General features: G+C 39.2%; 1 protein-coding gene across 3 annotated transcripts in view; it reads right to left on the reverse strand.

The window, feature by feature from the left end:
• The window catches only part of VPS41 (VPS41 subunit of HOPS complex), a 197,682-nt gene that overhangs the window by 154,081 nt on the left and 21,988 nt on the right, over positions 1 to 21,613 (reverse strand). For 2 of the 3 annotated variants that reach the window (XM_070466633.1, XM_070466630.1), the window contains exon 3: positions 4,540 to 4,647. In XM_070466633.1, the coding sequence (XP_070322734.1) occupies positions 4,540 to 4,647 (108 nt within the window). Of the gene's footprint in view, positions 1 to 4,539; positions 4,648 to 15,558; positions 15,595 to 21,613 lie in introns of those variants that run through there. The other variant, XM_070466639.1, reaches the window with a different exon arrangement.

Genomic DNA, 21,613 nt, shown 5'->3' on the forward strand with positions numbered 1-21,613 from the left:
GCATATTAAAAAGCAGAGGCGTTATTTGCCAACAAAGGTCCATCTAGTCAAAGCTATGGTTTTTCCAGTCCAGCCATGGGAGAGCTGGACTATAAAGAAAGCTGAGCATCGAAGAATTGATGCTTTTGAACTGTGGTGTTGAAGAAGACTCTTGAGAGTCCCTTGGACTGCAAGGAGATCCAACCAGTCCATCCTAAAGGAGATCAGTCCTGAGTGTTCATTGGAAGGATTGACGTTGAAGCTGAAACTCCAATACTTTGGTCACTGAATGCGAAGAGCTGACTCATCTGAAAAGACCCTGATGCTGGGAAAGATTTAAGGCAGGAGGAGGGGACGACAGAGGATGAGACGTTTGGATGGCATCACCGACTCAATGGACATGAGTTTGATGTCCAAGCTCTGGGAATTGGTGATGGACAGGGAGGCCTGGCATGCTGCAGTCCATGGGATTGCAAAGAGTCGGACATGACTGAGCGACTGAACTGAACTAAGAAACAACAGTCAGAATCCAGACTTGGAATGAGGGACTGGCTCCAAACTGGGAAAGGAGTCAAGGCTATATACTGTCACCCTGTTTATTTAACTTATATGCAGAATACATCATGCAAAATGCTGGGTTAGATGAAGCACAAGATGAATTCAAGACTGCAGGGAGAGATATCAATAACCTAAGATATGCAGATGATACCAGCCTAATGGCAGAAAGTGAAGAGGAACTAAAGAGCCTTGATGAAAGTGAAAGTGAAAGAGGAGAGTGAAAAAGCTGGCTTGAAACTCAGCATTCAAAATACAAAGACCATGGCATATTGTCTCATCAATCCATGGGAAATAGATGGGTAAACAATAGAAACAGTGACAGACTTTATTTTCTTAGGCTCCAAAATCACTGCAGATGGTGACTATAGCCATTAAATTAAAAGGCACTGGCTTCTTGGGAAAAAAGCTATGACAAACCTTAACACTGTATTAAAAAGCAGAGACATTACTTTGCTGATAAAGGTCCATCTAGTCAAAGCTATGGCTTTTCCAGTAGTCATGTATGGATGTGAGAGTTGGACCATGAAGAAAGCTCAGCACCAAAGAATTGATGCTTTTGAATTGTGGTGTTGGGAGAATCTTGTGGGTCCCTTGGACTGAAAGGAGATCCAACCAGTCAATCCTAAAGGAAATCAGTCCTGAATATTCACTGGAAGGACTGATGTTGAAGTTGAGACTCCAATACTTTGGCCACCTGATGTGAAGAGCTGACTCATTGGAAAAGACCCTGATGCTGGGCAAGATTGAGGGAGAAGGAGAAGGGGATGACTGAGGATGAGATGGTTGGATGGCATCACTGACTCGATGAAGGTTGAGTCTGAGCAAGCTCCAGGAGTTGGTGATGGACAGGGAAGCCTGGCATGCTGCAGTCCATGAGGTCGCAAAGAATTAGACACGACAGAGTGACTGAACTCAACAGAACTGATCCCCACTTCATGGATCACAGCCTTATCATGGTGAAGGGACTTGTGTAACTTAATGAAGCTATGAGCCACAATGGGCAGGGCCACAGAAGATGGATGGGTCATAGGGAAGAGTTCTGACAAAGCGTGGTCCACTGGAGGAGGAAATCGCAACCCACCCCAGTATTCTTGCTGCAAGAACCCCATGAACAGCATGAAAAAGCAAAAAGATATGACAATGAAAGATGAGCCCCCCAGCCCTTGTGTGGATCACAACAAATTTTGGAAAATTCTTCAAGAGATGGGAACACCAGACCATCATACCTGCCTGAGAAACCTCTATGTGGGTCAAGAAGCAACAGTTAGAATCGGACATGGAACAATGGACTGGTTCAAAACTCGGAAAGGAGTACATCAAGGTTCTATATTGTCACCCTGCTTATTTAACTCATACGCAGGGTACACCATGCGAAATGCCAGGCTGGATGAATCACAAGCTGCAATCAAGATTGCTGGGAGAAATATCAGTAACCTCAGATATGCATATGATACCACTCTAATGGCAGAAAAATGAAGAGGAACTAGGGAGCCTCTTGATGAGGGTGAAACAGCAGATTGAAAAGCAGGCTTAAAACTCAACATTCAAAAATCTAAGATCACAGCATCCAGTCCCATCACTTCATGGCAAACAGAAGGGGAAAAGTGGAAGTGGTGACATCTTTTCTTTCCTAGGCTCCAAAATAACTGCAGACAGTGACTGCAGCCATGAAATTAAAAGACACTTGCTCTTTTGAAGAAAAGTTATGACAAACCTAGATAGCATATTAAAAAGCAAAGACATCACTTTGATGAAAAAGGTCTGTATAATCAAAGTTATGGTTTTGCCAGTAGTCATGTATGGATGTGAGAGTTGGACCATAAAGAAGGACGTGGCTTAATCACTAATTCGTGTCCAACTCTTGCAAATCCATGGACTGTAGCCCACCAGGCTCCTCTGTCCATGGAATTTTCCAGGCAAGAATACTGGAGTTGGTTGCCATTTCCTTCCCCACAGGATCTTCTCAAGCAGGGATCAAACTCAGATCTCCTGCAGTGCAGGTGGATTCTTTATTGACTGAGCTACCAGCTCCCAAGAATTGATGCTTTTGAACTGTGGTGCTGAAGTAGACTCTTCAGAGTCCTTTGGACAACAAGGAGATCAAACCAGTCAATACTAAAGGAAATCAACCCTGAATATTCTTCACTGTATAGTGAATACTCTTCACTGAAAGTCCTTCACTGGAAGGACTGGGATGCTGAACCTGAAGCTCCGATACTTTGGCCATCTGAGGTGAAGAGCAGACTCATTGGAAAAAGATCCTGATGCTGGGAAAGACTGAAGACAAAAGGAGAAGGGGATGGCTGAGGATGAGATGGTTAGAGAGCATCACTGACTCAGTGGACATGAATTTGAGCAAACTCTGGGAGACAGTGAAGGACAGAGGAGTCTGGCGTGCTACAGTCCATAGGGTTGCAAAAAGTCATACATGACTCAGTGACTATACAACAACAAAAACATGAAATATCAAAAATGGGCTCATTTACAGAATCAGAAAGTAGATCAGTGATTACGTGAGGCTAGAGTTATGTCTGTTCCATCATACAGCATGGATTGCTAGGAGAGAAGGGATGAAATGAAGTGAATGACAGATGTGGCCAAAAAGGACCATAAGCCGGAGGGGAAGGATGAGCTGGGCAAACAGTCAGAAATTGAGGCTGATCATGCTTGATAGTTTCCATTTTCTTAATGAAATAGAAATGACATCATCATCTGAGAGTATAGGGATGGTGGCTGAAAAGGCGGATTGGGGATGAAAGAGCTAATGAAGGACAAATAAATATCAGCCCTTTAGGTGACATGCACACCTCGCACACAAGGTGTACCAGCACATGGCGGGTGATCTTGTTGTTAAAGCACTGACTAAGCTGAGTTTAGCTGGGGCGGTGGGGTTGAAGCGGGTGGTGTGGGGCATCCTTGAGAGCAGGGCCATTAGAGAATTGAATCTGCTGGTAAACTTAAGTTAGAATGGCTGACCACTTGACAGAGACAGAAAAGAAAACGAATGGATTAGAGATCAGGGATCCATCAAGTCACAAAACAGGGTTAGTGGGAAGACAAACACAAAAGCCTGAAGGATAAAAAGATTAAGAGTGCTGGCCCAAAATATCTTCAAGTTCCAGGGATGGACATAAAGCCTCCAGAATGTGGCCTTAAGGGTAGAGAGATGAAACAGGGCTGAAGGAAAGTGTTCTGGAAAAACAATAGAGAAAACACAGGTCCTGCTGGCATGCTGAAAGCAGGATCTATTTATAACAGAATGAAATCTGTAATAAAGGGGAACTGGGTAGAGGCAAGGAGATAGACAAGGCAATACTGCTAGTAACAAGGGGATAAAGCCAAGAGATGGATCAGAGCCAGGTGCCTGCCTGCAGTGGAGGTACCAAGGCTCACTCATAGGGCTCATGGGGAAAAGGGAGCAATGATCAGAATGCCTTGCTTCTAATATTCTAATTATGTCCTGGATTGTTTTGGTCTATAATGGGAAAAGGATCCTGTATAGTACTTAGTCTGGACTCAAAAAGTTGGTGGGGGGCTTTTCTATAATGAAGACTGAGATGTGGAATATATTTATTCATTCATATAATACATAAAAAATAATTTGGGCCCTTTCTATTGATTCCTAAGGCCTCCAATCTACTCTTACAAAAGCAATGAGCTCCAGAATATTTCTCATCTTAACAATTTCCTACTCTACTACGTAAGATCTGAGGAATTAAGTGCCAGAGTTACTGAGAATCACTTGCTCCAGATCTTTCACAACCATCATCCTCTTCTATTTGATACACTATGGCCATGGGTGGTGTGTGTGTGTGTACAAGTACATTGATATAATACCTCTGGTTGTTGTTTGAGTTTTTCACTGGTGAGAAAGAAGAGAGGAAGAGTGGCAGGGAGACACAATTACTGTAAAAAACCACCACCCGAAGCATCAGACCTCAAAGCATCAGCAAACACATAACAGAAGCGAGTTACAGAAGCATCCTTCACAGGCCACCTTACTTTGTCATGGACCGTCATGCAGCTAGCAGCATCCTTCTGGAGGATTTCAGTTACCCCATTGGAGAGCCTTTCATACTTCAGTTTGGGTTCCTCTTCACTCTCTTCTTCCTGCACGGAAAACAGAGAGGACAGCCCTCAAGGACATATCTGAAAGAGTCAAAGACTCAAAACACATGTTGTAAGGTGGAACCACAGGCGGTTCCCTCAATGACTGTCAACAACCACAGCTACAGCTAAGGGTTAAGATTTTAATGTTTCCTTTTTCCAACTGGCCTATCAACTGCTACAACTTCAAAGGCAGAATAAATCTGGAAGCTGGAAAGAGGACTACATATACCTTCTGTTGACAGTAATCAACTTTAGCATATTGAGAAAATACAAAACCGTCTGTCCCACTATTCAGACAAAAGCCAATAAAAGGTGCATAGGCAAAATACTTGTCAATGTGCCCTCGTGGACATAAAACACAGCAATGAGACAGGAGTACATAAAACTTCCAAAAGACACAAATTCTGTATTTCAAGATTGCAAGCATTTTTGTCAGATTTGAGAATATCTGATTTTATTTGGAAAAATTATAAAAATTAAAATGAAAGAAAATCAGAAATTTTATATAAAGCAAAGTACATACTTACTCTTCAGATAAAAATATTTTAATATTAATTTTAAATAACAGAAATCATGAATGGATATCATTACTTACTTTATCATAGAATATACACTGCTGACTCTCATCTGAATAAACCTACTTATGCATTAAAGTGTTCTTAATCTTTTATATATGTTATTACTAACTTTAGATGTTCAATTTCACTGTTGATATAGCCTCATAAGACATCCTTAATCTTCAGAGTTACAAAGTTTGGAATCTAGACTGTCTATAAAGGCCAGGAATTAATAAATCAAGATTAGTTATAAAAATTAAGACAATGATTCAGAAAAATATTAATTTTACTGCATCGATATACAATGAGAAGGAAATATGCATACAGTGACAACTGTGGTAGAATAAAACCGGCCAGAAGAGCAGTCCACAAAAACAGTCTACTCATCACTTCCTTCAGAGATAACTGTGTGGTCCTCACCGTCCAGCTAACATTTGGGTAGTTGGTACACTGATGGTCCCAACCAGAATACCTAGGAATGTTTAATGAAATATAGAGCAATATCAGTCTAAAGCATCAATTAAAGGGCTGCTGAGGCAGTCTGAACTAGAAGTATGATTCCAAGGTGGTGGAGAAACCATGGAGAGGCCAGCTGGCATTCTACAGTCATTTTCTTCCTGGAGGCGCTTATCAACAGGAGGCTGAGATTCTCTGCCTAGAAAGATGGCCACGCTTGAGAGTGTGGAAAACAGCAACCTTCTGGGCTTTCTTGATGGCTCAGAGAGTAAAGCATCTGCCTGCAAGGCAGGAGACCTAGGTTCAAGCCCTGGGTCAGGAAGATCCCATTCCAGTATTCTTGCCTTCAGAATTCCATGGATAGAGGAGCCTGGCAGGCTGCAGTGCATGGGGTTGAAAAGAGTCCATGGGATTGTAAAGAATCCAGTAGGACTGAGTGACTAACACTTTCACTTTCTGGTACTTGTGGGGGCTGGAGGCCTGATGGGGTAATACCCGGTAGAAGAGAGGCAAAGAAGGGAGTTTGTTACACAGCCACTTTTCCCCAAAACACAACTGCTAATTTCCAAAACCACATAAGGTAGGAGATAAAAAAGGCTAAACAGAAAGCCTCAAAAATGCAAACGCGCTGCCTTGACATGTTAGGAAGAAAATTAGATGAGGTCCTGGTGAATACCAAAACCTCTCATTTGGGACTCCTGGTCTCCAGGACACAAACACAGATAGCTGCCCAAAACTTCTGTCGAGCTTTGCCTCAATTCATTCCCTGACTGGAGTAAGGTACGCAACCCCCAGCCTATCTGTCCAGTAAGGGAAAGGGTGGCTCCTTAGAGAAAGAATACTGTTGGGCTTCAACAATTCTTCACTTACAGTACTAAGAATTCAATTAACAAAAACTACCAGGTGTGCCACAAGACAGGACCAAATAACTAAACATCAAGGAGAAAAAAAGTGTGTTAAACAAAACGAAAACACAGACCCATGGATGACCTAGATACTGGAGTTAGCAGAAAAGGACCTTAATATAATTATTTTAATTATTATAAAGTATGTTTTTTTAAAAAGATGAATGAAATAGATAAAAAGATTTCAACATAAAACTGCAATCTGTAAAAAAAAAAAAAAATCAAATAATTTTAGAACTGAAAAATATACCTGAAATTAAGAACTCAATATTATAGTTCAACAGAAGATTAGCAAAGCAGAGGACAGGATTAGTAATGGAAAACAGGTCAAAAGATATCCAAAGAGAAGCTCAGGGAAGGAAAATGGATGGAAAACATAAAAAATTATGTGCAATATGTGGGACACAGTGAAAAAGGGTCTAACATTTTTCAAAATAGTCCCACGAGGATAAGGAAAATAGAAAAATGGGAGGGAGGAGGGACAGGAAGAATACTTACAGAGGAAGCAACTGAGAGTTTTCCAAAACTCATAAGACATCAACCCACAAGATTAAGAAGCTTTGCAAACTGAAGCAACATAAGTATGAAGAAAATCACACCTAGGCACATCACAGTAAAAAGAAAATTACATAAAAGAAAAATGACTTGTAGACTGTTAAGTACTGGACTTTCTAAAGATTGTAATACTGATCAACAATCACACTGAGACCATGAACTTAGATGGCTACAGAAATCTTCATCCCTGGGGCAAAGACCTACTTCACATGGAAAGGAGCTCATTTGTGGATAAACTGGAAGGATGAGATATATCAACCATTATGCTATAGACTTAACACTAGATATCTCATTTCATCCTGACTTAAAAAAAAAAAAGATTATGGTGAGTTAAATATCATTATCCCATTTTACAGATTTTTCAGTAAAAACTGATAATCAGAAATTTTAGGTAATTTCATTAAGATACATAGTGGATAGAAAGCAAAGCTAAAATTCAAATTCAGTTATGAATGCTCTAACATCAATGCCTCATTTAATATACTACCCCAAATGCCTATGAAAATTACACTACAAATCACAATAGACACCTCCAAGATTTTTATGCCTACAAAAAACTACAAACTGTGATCAACAGGAAATGTGTAAAATGTATTTATTTAGCAGGTACATTGGTTATAGATAGATGGATATTATTCCAGCATTTACTGACTTAATACAATACTGCTGCTGTTTAGTCACTAGGTCATGGTCTGACTCTTTTGTGACCCCACAGACTGTAGGTCTGCCACGCTCCTCTGTCCGTGGGCTTTCCTAGGCAAGAATACTAGAGTGGGTTACCGTTTCCTTCTCCAGGGGATCTTCCTGACCCAGGGATCAAACCTCTGTCTCCTGCACTGGCAGGTGGATTCTATACCACTGAGCCACTTGGGAAGCCCTAAAACAACAATAAATATGTGCTATTTAATGGAGTTCCGGTGGGTAAACAATACAAAAGTGGCTTCATTGGGTGCCTGAGATTCAAGATCTCTTCTGGGGATGCAGGCAAGGTGTGAGTTGGGCATCTGAAGACTTGACTGGGGTTAGAATAATGATTTCTCAGGTGGCTCACTCAAATGGGTAGCAAGTTGGCGCTGGGTGTTTACAGGAGGCTTCAGTCGCTGGTCTCCTGGACTTCTCCAAAGGACTGCATCAATGTCCTTGGGATATGGCAAAGGAGACTTCCCCCAGAGTGAGTGGTAAAAGAGAACACACAGTGGAAACCCTAATGTTATATACGACCGAGCTTCAGTGGTCACATGCCATCGCTTCTACAGTACTCCTGGATGTTGATCATGCAGACCGGCCATGATTCAATGGGAGGGGAGGAAATAAAGGCAGGAATAATAAGAGGTGAGAATCACCGGGGGGCATCATGCAGACTAGCTACAAGAGGAGTAATAAAATTTTAAGAGCAATAAACCTAGTTTAATAAAAAAATCAATATTCCATGTCTACTGATGAACTGTCTTAAATTTTCTTCTCCAAGTATACACAAGCTATTAGTTGTTGATTTAGTAAAAGGGTGGTAAAACCAGAGATGGACTACCTACTAACTTTTTAAGAATAACTCCAAGAACTAATAGCCACAGAAGGAAGTAACATGTGCACAGGTCCTTAAAATAAGCCCTACCCTTCTTTAAAAATGTGCTAACAATAATCGCCTCAACCCAATGAGTTGTCACATGTCCAAAAAGGATCTGTTGTTAAAATATCAAATAGCTAATCAACCTACTCTTTAAAAAATCTAGAAATAGAAAAATTACAAAAAGCAACAAATAAACACTTCTACTTATATATCTAATACAAGCGAGAAAGAGAAATCATTACAAAGTTAACACTAAATGTAGCCAAGGCATGATGTGTGCATTCTGAAGTAACTGCGTTAAATACAAATTGAATCCTGAATGTTAGTCTTTATAATAAGATGCCACATGTTGTTCAAGTCTGGACATCAAATGTGCATCCAATGTGAAAAGTTAATTCTAGCCTCTGGACTATTTTGCATAAAAGCACTCAACCACGGACCATTAGATAAAGTTACTGTAAATAAGGTTTGCCTGTCTTATTCATAAGTGGAAACTAAATAATTTCTCTCACATAAGTATACAAAAATAAATACTTTCACAGCACAGCTCACTGAAGCATTCGTGCTAGGCTTCAAAAGCCATAAATAAAATGAAAACTCCAATATTAGGCACTTGATGTAGCATTTCATGCTTTTCTGACAGGTATCTTTTATGTTAAGTTAAAAGCGGGCTAAAGGTGAATTTTTTAAGGTGTTTTCTGCTTGCTGTAAACAAAGAAAATGGAAAGTGATTCAAAAACACAATTCGCAGAGGTTATTCTACTGCTGCAGACTATATATCACATTTTAAATAAAAGACATTTTAAAAATCAGGTAGATTTAATATAGAGTTTCACTGTAAAAAAAAATTAAACAGAAAAAAAAGACTTTCATGCAATTTGAACTTCCATAGAAAACAACCCAGTGTTAATAAAAAGCAAATCAATAATTTTTGTTAAATTTTAATAATCTTGCAAGCCTACAAATAAAACCATCAACAGTCTGAGTTGAGATGACAGTTAACTGCGTTTCTATGACAACCTAGAGGAACAGTACAAGTCCTGACTTGCAGTTAAGCGAAGAGATGAACAGAGTGACATTTACTCATACAAGAAAAATCTGAAGCTTTTCTTTAAAAAGAATCAATTCCTCAAATAACATGGACTTTCACTAAGTGGGTAACACTTTTAATTAAAGACAAGTCCTTTAGATCATCCTGTAGGATTCTAAAGCATCTGAAAATAAATTTCTTATCATGGTCATTTTTACTTAGTTTTGAATTGAAAGTGAAAAAGTCACTTTTGGGACAACAGACTAAGGTAATTACAGATTTCTGCCTCAAAAACGATTTAACAATTTGTTACTAACACCACAGGGTAAATGTACATAGAGAAAATCCCATCACTTAACTTAGAATTACATAACCAACAAGAATATTGTACTTTTCATCTGATAATTTAAGTTTTCTGTACAAGAAAAAACTGTTCGGCATTTTTCATCCTGTTTTAACTCTAACCACATCTTTCACACATCAGTATAGTTTATGTACAATGTGACAGTCTAAATGAAGACCTGAATTTTACTTTAAAAAAAAAAAAATGTCATATGAATTCAGCGGTTAACAGAAAGATCATTATATTTTCTATGGTTTTTATGAATCTAGAACTCAAAATTTTATTTCTTATCAGTTATCAGTTCTTTGTTAAAATACAATTTTGTCTTGTTTCGTTTTTTTTTTCTTTTCCTTTTTCCACAAAACAATAGTGATATACAAGAGGGGTGAGATGAGATGTTTACAAAATCCAAGTTAAGCCAGTGAAAAGTATCACCAGTGGAGTGTTCCTAGACAATTTACAATCTCACTCTATGGAGATGCCTTCATCTCAGCTAGACTCACCAAAGAGAAAGACCTCAGCTGAACCCCTAGGAATTTTAATAAGATGAATGGGTGCGTTGACCTCTTGTCATCAACTACATCTGACCAGGGGCAAATTCCTTTTAATAAATATCCAATGTTTTAAAGCTAGACAAAATAGGGAACACTAACATCCTCAAAAACAAAACAAAATTCTCATTGTCTAAAAAAAAGAGCAGCTTGAACTTCCACAGGAAAAAACCAAGTGTTAATAAAAAGCAAATCAATCATCAGCCATTGGTCTGAAGGTATAAAGGCTTTCCTCCTCTAGAACATTTTCTCAAGAATTATAATTACCATAATTGAAATTATATTGTAAGTCAATCAAAACACATAATTTGATGTCTCAAAAAATACAACTAACAAATTTTTAAGGAATAGAAGTCTGTACTACAACAGGAATTGTATCAACTTTATTAACAACAATATAGAGTTAAGAAATATATATATTATCAGGCATATACATTTATTTGAAACTGTAATGTCACCAATAAAGGACATCTCCACCTATGTCATATCAGTCTTAAACTTTTCCACAAAAAAAGATTTATGATGAGAAAAACTGTACAAAAAAAGAATAACTGTAAGATTCAAAATTTATCAGGAAATAAGGATTTTTATTGATTTTGTATTTGTGTCCTTCCCAACTGAATGCCACCTCCATAAAAGGGCAAATGCAACTATTAACTATTATAGGGTATAGCTCTATTACAAAAGGATGATTTTATTTACACAAAAAGATGACCATCTGGTAGGAAAGCGGGTTTCATATATCCTTCTAAAATGCCAAAACATATCAAGAAAACTACATAAACAAGCCAAGAGAGTAACTTCTAGTTTCCATTTATAACACAAGGTATTATAGCTGCCTCAATGACCAAACTTTTTAAGAAAGTGACATGAAGATAATGGAATTCATCTACAATAAAACAACTGTGGTCAAAGCTCCCACTATGCCTTTCCATCAGACTGGTGACAGACAAGCAATTACACTCTTATATGAATGCAAATAATGCTGTTAAAGTTTTTTACTTTCAAGCAATACTGCTATTACTTAAAACATATTAATCAAAAACAAGTAGCTAAAATTAGGAGCTCGTAAATGTATTCTAGATGATGTAAGTCTACTTTTTCATACAGACAGAAAATTTCAATGAGCCTACTCATTGGTATATACTATATTTAAAAGATTAAAATACATATGGTTAAATAAGTGGTTCTCAACTGGAGGCAATGTTGTTCCCCCGGTTCACTCACTTGGCAATGTCTGGGAACATTTTTGTTGTCACAACTGAGTTGGCGGAGAAAATGCTATTGATATCTAGTGGGTAGAGGGCAGAGATGAAGCTAAACATTCTACAATGGATGAGACAATCTTCCAGAACAAAAAATTTTCCTTCCCCAAATGCCAACAGTGCCAAGGTCAAGAAACCCCGGGTTAAACAAATTTCACAAGATTAAATATTACACCGACCTTAAAATCTGTTTTCAAAGACGATTTGATAAGAAAGGGGAAGGTTCTCAAAATGTCTTACTAGGTGAATAAGTAGGTCATAAAAACCTGCTCTGCACGATCCAAATGTTACTAAAGAAATGCATACACACATGTAAATGAGAAAAACAAACATCAAACTGGTCATCCTCCTAAGCTTTTTCTTCACATATAGACTGGGAGTGATAACAGGACTTCCATCGCAGGGTTGCTGTGAACATTATAGAAGGCGGCAATTAAAAATCACTACTGTGATGGGACTTTCCTGGTGGTCCAGTAGTTAAGACTCTGCACGTTCAATGCAAGGAGTGTGAGTTCAATCTCTGGTTGGGGAACTAAGACCCAGCAAACTGCATGGGGCAGCCAGAAAGTTTAAAAAAAAAAAATTACCATGGCTACTGCCAATATTTTCTAAGTTTTCTAAATTAATTATTTCATTTATTATAGAATTACTGTATTTTATACATTTTCAAGCCATTATTCAACATTCTTTTCAAAACTTTACATCTACTGAACTAAGACTTGTCTCTCAAAACCACGCTCCTTCCCCTGTCAATACTTTGCCTAGAGAAGTGAGAAAAAGTTGAGCCTCTAATAATTGAAGAGGTCTACTTAAGATTCACAAGATATGCAGTCTTCATAAACCCTGGTCTCTCCTTTGCCCTGTAGTATCAGAATTTCATGTTCAATTCAAGGAGGAAAAAAAAATAAGGTGAAGGTTTCCATGCCCTAAGCCACATACCATAAACAGGATCAACTCCCATCATTTATTTTATATTGGGAAAGCGATAAGAATATAGAGAGTGGGGCGGGAGGAGAGAATGAGAAAAGCAAATAAGCTTTTCATTTCCTTCCAGCCATATGGAATAACCTGACCAATCTTCAAGATATGCCATTCAGGTGGACAATTTCCGCCACTTAATCCAATATAACCCTCTCTTTCTTTCTTCCCAATATCCCATGGTGATCACAAGATCCATAGAAGCAGGGTTTAGGCCTATTCATTGTTCTGAACTTCACCTAACAAAACTGTGGGTACCTAACAAAGACCAGTGAAAACACAAGTACATCGTAACAGCAGACAGAGTTTAGTGAGAAGCTTTTCAGAGACATTCTCATTTAGATTTCCACACAAGAAAATCCAAATCGTAGCATAGCAGGGAAAAGGAGAGATTACTTAAATTATGTACAATATTATGTAAAATATTTACAGACACAGCTGGGGGAGGGGGTAGGCAAGGGGAGGTACCAAAGAGAGGGAAACAGTAGCAAATAGAAGCAACAACCACAGAGGTCCTGCAAATTCAATTTTAATAAAACACTTCACATTGATTTATAATTTACAGGTTTACTGTTACATTAAAAAGTGCCACAGGTTTTGAGATTATTTTTGTTGGCAAAGGAGATTAAATACCTCTCAAGCATCTTTCTATTGCCCATTCCTTATCCCAGGTGCAAAGTAGCACCTGGCCAGCTACTCCCACCCAAGCCTCTGACAGCATTTCAAAAATTTCCTTAAAGAAACAGATACAGATAAACTCCCCAAATAGCGATAAAAAATTAAGATAAGCCATTACCAAAATTAAGGAAAAGCTGATACATATGGTGAGTATGAATTTGAACTCATGACACATCCTGACTTGTTTCATGAAAACTTAACCCACCTGAACAAAATGTACAAAGATGCTTTAGGCTCTCCCACCAAAGCTCAGTGGACATGAGTTTGAGCAAACTCCAGGAGACAGTGAAGGACAGGGAAGCCTGACATGCCGCAGTCCGTGGGGTCATAAAGAGTTGGACATGACTGAGCGACTGAACCACCACCACCAAAGCCTCATGCTCATGACTCAGAGCCTATCCCACTCAACAGAGCAGATACCTGCCCCACCCACTAGGGGCTGTTTTTCCTAGACGGTGACTGCAGTTTTTGCCCACTATTTCTCCCCACGTGCACCTTCAACCCTGGCTACCATCGATTTCCACCTCCCTCCTACAGGGAGAGACTGTACGACCCTGACCCCTGAACAGTGCATTACTGGTGGTTTGGGAGTCCCAGCTTTAAGCACTACAGGACCAAAAAAACACTGGTAGCAGGGAGGTGGGAATTTCAGGCAACCAGAGAACACAAATAAAGGTAAAAGCAAAGATGCATTAAAAAAACAGAAAACTGAGTAATTAATAAGTCCAAAGTCTGCGTGTGCGTGCTTAGTCATTAAGCTGTGTCTGACTCTTTGCGACTCGATGGTCTGTAGCCCACCAGGTAACTCTGTCCATGGGATTTCCCAGTTAAGAATACTAGAGTGCGTTGCCATTTCCTCCTCCAGGGGATCTTCCCAACCCAGGGGTCAAACCCACCTCTCCTGCATTGCAGGTGGATTCTTTATTGCTAAGCCACCAGGGAAGCATAACTGTAATATCAAAACTCTTAAAGTAAAGTTTTGAAAGGAAAAAAAAGGAAAGAAATAGTTCAGTCATCTGAGGCATGAATGTAAATGTAAAAACTTAAAGCAGAATATCATAAAGCAAACCCTATGAAAATAAAAGCAAAAATAAACAAAAGGGACCTAATGAAACTTTAAAGCTTCTGCACAGCAAAGGAAACCATAAACAAAACAAAAAGAACCGTCAAAATGGGAGAAATATTTGCAAAGGAAGCAACTGACAGGGAATTAACTTCCATAATACACAAAGAGCTCATGCAGCTCAATATAAGAAAGAAACAATCCAACTAAAAAATAGACATAAGACCTAAAGAAGACATATAGATGGCCAACAAACAGGAAAAGATGTTCAGCATCACTAATTATTAGAGAAAAATGCAAATGAAGGCTACAATAAGGTACCACCTCGTACCCATCAGAATGGCTATCATCAAAAATTCTACAAACAATAAATGAATGAAGAAAAGGGAACTTGGCTACACTGTTGGTGGGAATGCAAATTGATACAACTGCTATGGAGAAAAGTATGGAGATTCCTTAAAATACTAACTATAGAACTATCATATGACCTAGCAATCTCATGGCTATGCATACATCTGGAGAAAACCATAATTCAGAAAGATACACACACCCCAATGTTCACTTCAGCACTATTTACAACAGCCGGCCATGGAAGCAACCTAAATGTCCATCAACTGAGGAATAGATAGACAGGATATGGTACATATACACAAAGGAATATTACTCAGCCCTAAAAAGGAACAAAATTTTACCATTTACACAGATGTGGATGGACCTAGAGAATGTCATACAGAGTGAAGTCAAAAAGAGAAAAATATTATGTATTAGTGCAAATACGTGGGAACTAGAAAAATTATATAGATGAACTTATTTGCAAAACAGAAATAGAGGCACAGACGTAGAGAACAAAAGTATTGATACCAACGGGGAGACGGGAGTGGGATGACTTGGGTGACTAGGATGGACATATTGATACACACACTTCTACATGTAAAATAGATAACTAGTGAGGACCTACCGTACCTACACAGGGAACTCAATTCAATGCTCTGTGGTGACCTAAACAGGAAGGAAATTCAAGAAAAAGGATATATGTATGTGTGTGGCTGATCCACTTTGCTGCACATCAGAAACTAACACAACATTGTAAAGCAATTATACTCCAAAAATTTTTTTTTTTAAAAAGCAAACTCTACATATATTAATAGAAAACTTGGTGGTGGGTGGGCCTCACCAAATCAGTTGAAGGCCTAAATAAACCCTCCCACTGAGTAAAAACATTCTTCCTAATTGCCTTCCAAGCGAGTGACTTTTTTCTTGTCTTAAGATTTGAACTGAAACATTGGCTCTTTCTGAGTGTCCAGCTTGCTGACTCACCCTGAAGGTCTTGGGACTTGCCAGATCCATAATCACACAAGTCAGTTCCTCACAATAAATCTTTTTCTCTCTCTCTTTTTGATCCTATTGGTCTCTCTCAGATCCTCCTGAATCTCTCTCAAATCGATCCCTCTTTTCTCCCATACCCTCCCCAGTTCCTGTTGGTCCTAAACATAGCCCATTGGTTCTGTTTCTTTAGAGAACCCTGTCTTGCCAAGACAGAGAGAGCTGGCCTGGCCTGTAGATATGCCTCAAGGGCACTTTACAAAGGCTCAGAAGACTCATGGCATAAACTCCCACCATGACACATATTTTTCAAGGAGTTATACAAATAGAAAGCAAAAAATCTAGGAGATGTTGTAAGAGATGAGAAAGAAGGATGATCAAAAAAAATCTTGGTAAGAGATTTCCCTGGAGGTCCAGTTAGTAAGACCCTGCATTTCCAATGCAGGGGGTATGGGTTCAATCCCTGATCAGGGAGCTAAGATCCCACATGCTGTGTAGTGGAGTCAAGGAAAAAAAAAATCGTGGTAAAGTTCACTAATGTTCAGTTCAGTTTCAGTTCAGTTGCTCAGTTGTGTCCAACTCTTTGCGACCCCATGAACCACAGCATGCCAGGACTCCCTGTCCATCACCAACTCCTGGAGTTTACCCAAACTCATGTCCATGGAGTTGGTGATGCCATCCAACCATCTCATCCTCTGTTGTCCCCTTCTCCTCCTGCCCTCAATCCTTCCCAGTCTCAGGGTCTTTTCAAATGAGTCAGCTCTCCACATCAGGTGGCCAAAGTATTGGGAGTTTCAGCTTCAGCATCAGTCCTTCCAATGAACACCCAGGACTGATCTCCTTTAGGATGGACTGGTTGGACCTCCTTGCAGTCCAAGGGACTCTCAAGAGACTTCTCCAACACCACAGTTCAAAAGCATCAATTCTTCAGTGCTCAGCTTTCTTTATAGTCCAACTCTCACATCCATACATCACTAATGTTACTTGTTAACAAAGGATAAGGGAAGAAAGGAAAGAAATCATTTAAAAACCTACTGGAATTCATAATCAAGTGGCCAATCACAAAATAAGCCAAAATAAAGTTTTCTTATGCCAATTCCACCATATACAGTCCTAATGTACTTGGCAACTCAGTTATTTCATCTTTCATGAAAGGAGGAGGAAAATATGTACCTTATAGAATTGCTGTAAGAATCAAATGTAATAAATGTATGCAAAGCACAGTATCAGGTATGTATCCAGTGAATGTAAGTTACATTACCAATATTTGTAGTATAGCCCCCAAATTTAAACTGTATAATTCATATCCTCCCTTTTGAGTTTATTTCCAGATATAAAACTGCACAAACATGTCTTTTCTTAACTTTAAACTTTTTATTTTGTATTAGGGTATAGTTAATTAACAATGCAGTGGCAGTTTCAGATGAACGGTGAAGGGACTCAGTCACACATATACATGTCTCCCTTCTTCCCCAAATCCCCCTCCCATCCAGGCTGGCACATACCACTGAATAGAGTTCCAAGCGCTATACAATAGATCCTTGTTGGTTATCAGTTTTAAATATAGCAGTGTGCATGACCTTCCCAAAGTCCCTAACTACCCTTTCCCCCGACAACAATTAGTTTGTTTTCTAAGTCTGTCTCTTTCTTTTTCATAAGTTCATCTGTATCATTTCTTTTTAGATTCCACATTTAAAGGATGTCACATGATATTTCTCCTCCTCTGTCTGACTTCAGGCAATGTAACACTCTCTAGGTTCATCCATGTTGCTGCAAATGGCATTATTTCATTCTTAATGGCTGAGTAATACTTCCATTATACACACACACACACACACACACACACACACACATCTTCTTTAACCATTTCTTTGTTGATGGAGATTTAGGTTCTTTCCATGTCTTGGCTATTGTTAAGTAGTGCTGCAGTGAACACTGAGGTGCATGTATCTTTTTGAATCATGTTTTTCTCTAGGTATAAGTCCAGGGATGGGATTGCAGCGTCATATGGTAGCTCTATTTTTAGTTTTTTAAGAAACCTCCATACTGTTCTCCATAATGGCTGCACCAATTTACATTCCCACCAACAGATTCCCTTCTCTCCACACCTTCTCCAGCATTTGTTGTTTGTGGAATTTTTGACGACAGTCATTCTGACAGGCAGGAAGTTATATCTCATTGTAGTTTTGATTTGCATTTCTCTAATAACTACCAATGCTGAACATCTTTTCATGTGCCTATTGGCCATTTGCATGTCCTCTTTGAAGAGATGTCTATTCAGGTCTTCTGCCCATTTTTTGAGTGGGTTGTTTGTTGTGATGCTGTTACGAGTCAGAAACTGTTTATAAATTTTGAACACTAATCCCTTATCAGTCACATCATTTGCAAGTATTTTCTCCCAATCTGTGGGCTGTCTTTTCATTTATTTGTTTCCTTTGCTGTGCAAAAGCTTTTAAGTAGGTCCCATTTGTTTATTTTTGTTTTTATTTCAATTATTCAGGGAGACGGATTGAAAAAAGTTTTGCAGAGATTTAAGTCAGAGTGTTCTGCCTATGTTTTCCTTTAGGGGTTTTATAATGTCTGGTCTCACATCTAGGTCTTTAACCATTCTGAGCTCATTTTTGTGTATGGAGTTAAAGCACAGTATCAGGTATGTATCCAGTGAATGTCAGTTACTAAAAACATTATTATTCATATTACAGTTCCCAAATTTAAACTGTACAATTCATATCCTCCCTTTTAAGTTTATTTCCAGACATAAACATTTACAATTTAATTACCTCTTTGCTTTACACTATTTACAAAAAATGAAGATGTATTACTGTTGAGTTGGTCACATCATTTCGAAAATGTTTTCAATCATATCTAAGTGTGAATCCTGTTATTAGGAAAGTAAAAGGAAATGCTACAGTCCCCTCCTTATTAAGCCAACAGTCACTCCCGGATGCTTATAAAGATCAAAAGTAACTCATCCCAGGTCAAGTATCTCAAAAATGCCCAACCACTGATGGAAATGATGACGACAGACTAAAATTTTAAGGTTTATACAGGGTTTCCTCACTCCCAACCTTCTGATACTATTTCGAGAAATTTATTTACTCCACCGAGGTCTTTGGAGAAGAAAGCCATATTCAAAGGAAAGAAATATGACAACATAGATGTCTGTAAATCACTATATTTAAAAATGGTTGTACTCAAACTGAAATAGCTCACGGATGATAAGAAATCTACATGTTACTTAGATTTGTTATAGCCTTTCTTGACTCTGCACAGAAAAGACTAACTTAAAGCCTTGACAGGGTAATATCGGGCCCTAATTGTCAAGTAGCATTATCATTTAAACAACATTCTTGAGCAATTATCAAAAAAGATAAGTTTTTATAAATACAGCTCTGACAGTAAAAGCAATTTCAATACAACTGTTTTCCGTATGTTCTCCCTTGCCAGATGTATTTTACTGCCCAATTTCTGAGAATAAAGACTAGTGAAAAGTGCTAAGGGAATAAGATCATACAATCACATTATTTACTGTGTTAGTTTGCCATTGCTACTGTAACAAATTACCATAAACTCAGCGGCTTGAAACAACACTAATTTGTTGTCTTACAACCCAATACAGACCTCAACAGACCTCAATACAGATCCCATGGGGCTAAAATCAAGATGATAGCAAGAAATCTCTCTCCGGAGGCTCTAGGTGAGAATCTGGTCCCTCGTTTTCCCATCTTCTGGAGGCCACCTGCACTCCTTGGCGGTGGGTTCCCCTCTCTGTCCTCCTCCTTCAAAGCCAGCAAGAGTAGGTTGAGTCCTTCGAACATAACATTACTCTGACCTTCTCTACCTCTCTCTTCCACCTCTAAGGACCTTGGGACTCCACTGATCCCCACCTGGATAATATCCCTATCTTAAAGTCAGTTGATAAGTAACCTAATTCCCTTTGCCATATTACATAACATGTTCACAGCTTCCAGGAATCAGGATGAAGATTTCCATTATTCTAGCTACCATCATTCTGCCTATTACTGAGAATAATAAACAGATCAGAGGTAATAAAAATGATGATGGGCTATGGTGCTGGATCCCTTAAGCCAAACCCCAAACTAAAAGAGTCCTCATTACTTGTCCCTAAATTAAAATCACAATCCTCTTGAAGATACAGGGTGGGATAAAACAGATCTCAGCTTGAGTCGGGAGGTCAGAGATGATCACTGCTAACTTGTTTTTGGCAAAGGGACTTCTCAAATCCCTGGTTTCACCATCTTCTAAATAATGATAAAGTGCCAGTTTTATATAATTGTTGTGAAGATAAATTCATTTGTTCATTTACAAGCACCTTGCTAGTAAAAACTTGGCTACAGGATCCCTGCCTTCTGGAAAGTAGCTGGCATAGAGCTGGACAAAAATAACAAAACAGCAGCAGCATGCTTACTGAACACCTTTTAATGACAGGCAAAAACAGTCACTAAAGAGATGTGTCCTTTATGAGCATTCTAAATATTGACATTCTGTAATACATAAGCTAAGAATTTCTCTGAACAGAGACATTTTGCCAACTAATCTCTCTTGGGCCCATTCTAGGTAGGTTCCAACGCCACCTCCCCACTACGAGCCCCATGACTGCTCTTACAAGGATCACACCAAAGGGCTCACCTTTACAGACCCAAGGGTGAAGTGCAGACCTCATCTTATTCCTCTTCCAAGCAGTACCTGGTGTAACTGACCATGTTCTTTCTGCCGCGGTGCATTCCTCCCTTGGCCTCCGGGACGCAGCTTTCTAGTGCTCCACTCCTACTCCACTGGTCACTCCTTCTCACTCCCTTTTGAAGATTGCTCTTCATATATCAGATCTCTAAATAGTCAGAGGACCCCTAGGTCCAGACATCAGGTCTCTTACCTATCTGTCCTCATGCCCTAAGAGATCTCATTCAGTTTCATAGTTTTAAATACCATCCAGATGTTGATCCAAAGGTTTTTATCTTCAGCCCAGACTGGCACTAGTCTTTTTTTATCCAACTCCCTACTTGACATTTGCACTTGGATGTCTAATTGATATCTCCAACTTAAAATACCCCAAATGGAATTTCTGATTTACCCACCCTGCCCAACTACCACCATCACCACCAACTCACCCTGAGCAACAAAACCAGTACTATCTAGAGACTTCCCCAATCTTCATTAACAAGAGCTCCATCATTCTAGCTATTCATCCTTCATTCCTCTCTCACTTACACCTCCATGTCCTGGTTAAGAAATCCATTGGCTCTACTTCAAAAAATACACGAGGGCCTTTCCTGGTGGTCCAGTGGCTAAGACTCTGCACTCCCGACACAGGGGGCCCAGGTTCGATCCCTGGTCAAGGAACTAGATCCCACATGCTGCAACTAAGAGTTCATATGAAAGTAAAAGTGACAGTCGGATGGACTGTAGCCCATCAGGCTCTTCTGTCCATGGAATTGTCCAGGCAAGAATACTGGCGTGGGTGGTCATTTCCTTCTCCAGGGGGTCTGCCCGACCCAGGGATCAAACCTGCATCTCCTGGACTACAGGCAGATTCTTCACCGTCTGAGCCACCAGAGAAGCCCCAGAGTTCACACGCCACAACTTAAGATCCCACGTGCTACAACTAAAGACCCTGTATGCCACAACTAAGACCTGGCACAGTCAAATAAATACTTAAATAAATAAGTATTAATAA

The sequence above is a fragment of the Odocoileus virginianus genome, chromosome 1 (assembly GCF_023699985.2).
Source record: "Odocoileus virginianus isolate 20LAN1187 ecotype Illinois chromosome 1, Ovbor_1.2, whole genome shotgun sequence".
NCBI classification, from domain to species: domain Eukaryota; kingdom Metazoa; phylum Chordata; class Mammalia; order Artiodactyla; family Cervidae; genus Odocoileus; species Odocoileus virginianus.